The 6,125-nt window shown below is 46.6% G+C and overlaps 1 protein-coding gene across 5 annotated transcripts in view; it reads left to right on the forward strand.

Annotated features, from left to right (window-relative positions):
• Positions 1–5,002, forward strand: part of AMBRA1 (autophagy and beclin 1 regulator 1) — a 125,776-nt gene extending 120,774 nt beyond the window's left edge. For all 5 annotated transcript variants that reach the window (XM_052694775.1, XM_052694778.1, XM_052694780.1 and 2 more), the window contains one exon: positions 3,470–5,002. In XM_052694775.1, coding sequence (XP_052550735.1) covers positions 3,470–3,960 — 491 coding nt within the window. In that variant the 3' untranslated portion in view covers positions 3,961–5,002. The remainder of the gene's footprint in view (positions 1–3,469) is intronic.
• The last annotated feature ends 1,123 nt before the right edge of the window (positions 5,003–6,125 follow it).

Consider the following 6,125-nt stretch of genomic DNA (forward strand, 5'->3'; position numbering starts at 1 on the left):
CTTTCCTCTCCTTCTGCAATACATGAATTAATTTTAAAATGCTGTTATTTTTATCTTTGAGCATCTGAATTAGTGGGTCAGCTCACACCTCAGAGCTCTTGTTCCATGTACTCTGAAGACTTAGGTATCTCTGCAGTACTAACACAGTGCTAATTTTATAGCTTTGTTTGCAGGCATAGCTAGCTACTGCTTGAGTTTAGAAAGAGAAAAGCTGAAAATAGGAAAAATTGAAGAGATATTGGTGTATTGCATGGCAACAGATGAGCCCGATCGCCTCTGTGGGATTTGTTCTGTCAGGTGTTGCGTTCTCCATGTCCACAAGTAAATTAGTTGTACTCCCTGTATTTATGTCAGGTTCCACTTCCTTTAAGAGCAGAAATGTTCCTTAAGCCCACCTACATTGACAGATTGCCAAGCAGTTTGCCTTTGTAGTCTTCTGTAACAAATTCATCCTACTGGAGCAGTGTGGTGGAGGGCTTCAGCAGACAGTATTAGCTTGGCCGTATCCTTATTTTGTTAACTATAGGAGCCAATCACCCAGAGTGACAGAAATCTTGGGATAATTCTTGGGATAATTACTCTCAAGAGTGATTTTCAGTGTGTAATTAGTAGGATTGATGGGGGTTTGGAACTCTGGAAAAGTCACTTTGGTTAGGAGTAGAAAAGGTTTGTGGGAATGGCTTATTACTGTAAGGGAACAGAGTGTTGCTTCTCCGTACTGTCAGACACAGAATCTGTGTGTCTTTATCCAGAAGTGAATGGACCCTTTTGGGATTACTCCCTGCCTTTTGATGGATTCTGACCCAGGGACAGCTGAGGTAGAAAAGAAATTGCCAGGTCTTACACCTACCTACTCCACACACTGGTGGCTGTTTCTGGAACCAGTTAGCTCAGTCTTCTGGATTTTGTCTTCAATACTCTGAGAGTTTTTTCCTTTATCCTTAGGGTAAAGGATTTCACAGGACTTGGGAGATCAGAATGTAGTTTTGAGCATTTGAGGAAATTTTTGAGCATTGAGGAATTGCTTTCTCTGGATGAAGAATAAGATATGCAGTCGTGGCTTACTGCTCCTGCAGGAGCTTTGGTTATGCTTAAAACCTGTGGAGTCTGAAAAAGGTGTCACCAGAACAGGATTTCTCTCAGTCCAGATTTTACTCAGCTGTTGGATAAGTAGTGGAGCTTAACCACTACAGGAAGCTGGAATTTCTGGCGACCTCAGGTTTGGTTGAGGGCATTTGTTGTTTTGGGTAAGGGCCTGAATACATAGCTTGATTACGTAGCCTGAATGTCCACTAAATGGAAGTTAGCTTGTTTGTCTTGCATGGAGAACTAGTCTGGCCTTCCTTGGCAGCATGGTGAAGAACATGTGTGGGAGTCACCAGACAGTAGAAATAGGCTGTTATGTGAATCTGTGCTGTAGCTCAACACAAGGCACACTGCTCAGGAAGCTCTGCTCTGATCCAGTCAACTGAAATTGAAACCTGAGGAGAGTGGGAGGGGAGGACAACTCCCTAACTCCCAGAGTAGAGATGCTTCTTGGCCACTTGAATGGGAAAGTTGACTTCTGGCCTTTGATAGTCTGTCTTTCTGACATTTCCAGCAGACTGTGTCTCAGTTCTTGTTACCTGAAGACTTCTAACTTTCTGATTACTGCTGTGGCATCAGCCCTGGCCTATTCTCTGAGCAGGCATGTGCCTCAACAGGCAGTTCAGCCGTAACATGTAATAATTAAGGGATGGGAACAGCAGGAGATGCTGCGGTGTGCGCTGCATGCAAAGACTCCTCTTGTGAAGCATGTGTTTGTAACGTTACGGAGTGTCGGCTGGGGATCCTGGCTGATTTGCAGTTCCAGCACTCCTGCATGGGCCAGTTTATAGCAAGCGATCTGTCAAGAGCACAGTACCTGCTGTTCCAGGGCTTGTGTAGGTAGGGTGGGCTGGCACTCCTCTCAACCACGTTGTACATCTTGGCTTTCTCAAGCATCCTGTCTGGCCTGACCAGATGGTTGGTAATGAAGTGCTTATGACTGTGTCCCCAGAAGGAAGCAGCAGTGATTGAATTCAAAACCATGTTTCTCAAAACTTCCACTTACTCCTGCTCAAGATTGTTGTTCCAGTGTTACCTGGCATTCATTTTTTCGCACTGAAGTTTCCAGTCCTTCCAGTCCTTCCTTCTTCTGTTCTTGGTCTTGCTTATGCTGGTCAGTCTGGTTCCTAACTCATGCATCACCCACATCCTGGACAGGATTTCTTTGCTGCAGTTATTGGCCGTGCTCTGCGCTGTCGGTGTTCTTGCACAGTCCTCTGGGCTGTGCTCCAAATTCTCTTGTGATTACTGGTATCTCCGTGGTCTCCTAATGCTCTAATCAAGGAGCTATGTAATTGCTGTATGCATGGTTGGTATAGCAGGCTTACTACATTCCTAGCAGAAAAGGACTTATTCTGCTTGTGAGAATTAAGCTTGCCTTTAATATCTGCTGTGTTTCTACAGCAGGGCAGTATGTCAGCAGGCTTGCTTGAAGAAATTAGGTATACTCTGTGGTGGAGGAAGTCAATGGTATTTGATGCAAATACCACTGAGACAGAGAAGAAAGGGAGTAAGCTGTCAACAACTGACTGCATAAATGTTAACAGCTTTAACCATCTTGTTTTTTCCACAAAAAATAACATCTACAGCAGCATGGTGTTGTCTGTGCTGAAAATCCCAGCTCCCATACTGGAGATATGATCTCTATCCCACAGTCCCAGGTGCTTTGTCTTCCTAGTCAATGTGGCATTTTGTTTTTTGTTGTGTTTTAACTTCAGCCTACATCTTAGCCTTGTTGACATTTGTGTTGATTTCTTTGGTGCCAGGAGAGCTCGTGGTTTTCTCCTCCTCTAATCAGCACTGTGATAGCTTCGTGGAGCTGGGAGTGAGATTTATCTCTTTAATAAGAATCGTCAGGATCCCACTGTGGAGTAATTCTGGCAGTTTATGATTACAGATTGTTTTCCCCAGACAGTCTGCTTAAGGTTTGTAGCAAAAGGAGAATGGTGAAAAACAGAAACTGGGCTTGGATGTTCCTGCTGTGGGGTTTAATCTCCTACACAGGCTATTTTTCTGAGAGATTTTCTTCTTCAGAGGTGATCTTCAGCAGCCAAGGCATCTGACAGTGGTTCCCTCAGAGCTCGGCGCAGCCAAATTATGAAGGGAAGTCTGAGGAAGAATAGACAAAGACCTTAAGAGATGTTCCTCGAAAGATATCTGTTGAGGAGAGCGGAAACCTACACACTGGACTTCTTGACAGAGTGCACTGCATTTGTTTGGCATTTCAGTGAAAGTTACAGAAATGAAATACTGGGATTCGTCTGGAGCAAAGCCTGTTTTCTGTCCCAGCACGTGCCCCGTTATTCAGCATCCCAGAGCATGCGTTTTCTTGGTGTTTTAGTCTGCCTGGTACACCAAAGTTTCTTTTGCTCTCTCTTTTCAGGTGAAGGTCCAGAATATGGGACCAGTGGGGAGGATGCCCTGAGCAGGATACAAAGGCTGATGGCAGAAGGAGGCATGACTGCTGTGGTCCAGCGGGAGCAGAGCACCACCATGGCGTCCATGGGTGGCTTTGGCAACAACATCATCGTGAGTCACCGGATCCACCGCAGCTCTCAGACTGGTGCAGAGTCCACTGGCGCTGAGGGCACATCAGCACATCAGTCCACCTCACAGCAGCTGGCAGCTGAGCTGGAGGGACGGATCCTTTCAGAGTCTATGCAGCTGTCGGAGCATGGCCTGAGCCCGCGGACATCCTCTGGCGAGAGTGAAGGACAAGACACTGGTGATCTGGACCTGCCGGAGCAGGTCCAGTCCTCCATGGACACTGAGGGACCAATCGAATACAGTGACCTAACTAATAATAACCATCTTCCTGACAGTACCAACTTCTATAGTAATGACAGCACCAGTGGGGAGTCACGGAACAGGTAGAGATGAGTTGTGTGTTGGTGCTACCCTTGTACTGCTCAGCAGAGACCTGTACCTCACAGCTGGCCAGAAGCTGGAAGAGAAGGGACGTGTGGCTCCGACAGGATGTTAGTAGTTCAGAGGGTTTCTATGTCCTGGGTGAGTGGTAACAGACAAGAACTGCAAGGAAGCCATGGGCAAGAAAGCATACTATCTTAATTTCCAACATTCCCGCTGCTGAATATAAACAGGAATATAAACAATACTGGCTGCACCCCATGCAGATTTTGAAGTCGTGTGGGATCTGCTGAGCTCAACCCTGCAGTTTGGTCAGTGTCATTCTTTGTCATGCTTCTTCCCTTTCCTCTTTCCTGCCCTTTTATGCGTATACAGGCTGATCAGCAGAGTGAAGGGAAATGGGCCTGCAGCATCCTTCTGAAGACTGACAGCCCTCCTGTACAAACCTGGGTGTGGTGCTCCAGTGCTGTTGCTGGAGCAGAGGAGTCTTCCGGGACACAGTCCTGTGCTGTGGTCTTTTCTAGGAAGAGCTGGGATTCATCAAAACCTGCATGGCTCAGGAACTGCTTACGAGCGGGGATCTTTCCTTCTTAGAATTAGGCTAGTACTTGTCAGGAACCTAAACAGAGCTGCTATATAGATGAGTAGAGGGATAGGGGTTACTGCTCTCCAATCAGGTTGCAGTTCACGCAAGGATATTCTAAGCTGTGCCAACATTAATATGAATGAGCCATCCCAGTGGTTTCATGGTGCCAGGACTGAGCTGCACCTCCTTGGTAGAGGGCAGGAAATGTCTTTGAGCTCCAGGCCAGGGTGTGAGGTATGGGTCTGTGATGTAAGGTGTTGCATGTGAAATCTTGACCTTGTACATGTAGTTTCTAGTGGAGAAATCAAGGCTCTGATATTCTGTTTTTAGTCTCAGATGTGATTTTCCTTTTCGTTTGTAACTCTCCATCCCTAGCAGGTTTGTGGAGGAAGGACGGGGAGAGTGTGAATGCTAACGAGGGAAACACCAAAGATCAACGTCATTAAAATATGACAAACCCTTGCTTGACCTACTGTCTTCATTTGTGTGATGAATGTCTGTGGGATCGGCTTTGGGAGATAGGTACATCCAGCTCAGAAACTCAAGGTAGCTTACAAATGTCAGACAAGAGTCATTCCCTTCCCGGAAGGATGGCAGGTTCAGCATTGGAGTTGAAGGCCTTCAGCTATGCAACAGAGAGGAGGAATAGAGAATCTCAATTGCAAGTTGGCTTTCAACCAGTCTGGGGATGAGCAGGCACTTCTGCATTTCCTATCATTCAGGTACTGCAACAGAGAGAAAGGGGAGCATTTCTCCTGTCCTGTTCAAAATAGTACGCAACAGCACTGTCCTTTTTAGGAAAGCAGAGAAAAACCTGTCTTGCTGACCTCTTAAAGCAGAAAAGAGATGCAATGTCTAGCTGTCCTGGATAAAGGAATGCACACCCCAGCATCTGTTACCACTGTCTGCACAGAGGGATGCTTCCTCTGCCATCCGAGCACCTGCCAGCAGCTGCTGTGCTTCTGCTCTGCTCCTCTAGACTCTGCACTGCAAAGATGTTACAATAAATAAGGCTGTCATTAGGCAGCACTCAGGCTCCCAGTCAGAAGAGTCTGTTAGAGAACATTAAGCAAATCTTCTCTTAAATCACAGCCTGGAAATGAACCTTAAATCAAATCAGCTGCTGCCAGGCCTCATTGCAGAGTGTTAATGAGACTCTTAAACCTGCCCTGAGCCAACCACATCCCTGATCTGACAGGAGAGCAGCCTGAGAAACGGGATTCCCTTGTGTGATGAGGAAGGCTTCATGCATCCCTGTAGCCTCAGCATAGTGTGGCCTGAGGATGTGCCGACCCTGGGAGCCGGAGGAGCTGTGTGTCTCAGCTGAGGACTCATGCAGACAAGGCGGCGCAGGTCTGGGCAGAGCTGTTTACTGCTCTGCTTGAAAACAAAAACAGAGCCTGGAAAAAACTGCTTCTGCTTCAGCTCATCCTGGCATCTCCCGTTCCCTCTCCTTGCGTGGTTTCTGGAAGAGTCTTCAGGCCCATTCTCAGTGGATGTGTTGCAGAGCATTTACAGATGTCCATTTCCATAATCAGAGCCAAACTATCTATGGAAAAATTTCCATCATGGTTGGAGAAAGGTC

This window comes from Tympanuchus pallidicinctus, unplaced genomic scaffold (genome assembly GCF_026119805.1).
Source record: "Tympanuchus pallidicinctus isolate F22 unplaced genomic scaffold, pur_lepc_1.0 scaffold3, whole genome shotgun sequence".
NCBI classification, from domain to species: Eukaryota; Metazoa; Chordata; class Aves; order Galliformes; family Phasianidae; genus Tympanuchus; species Tympanuchus pallidicinctus.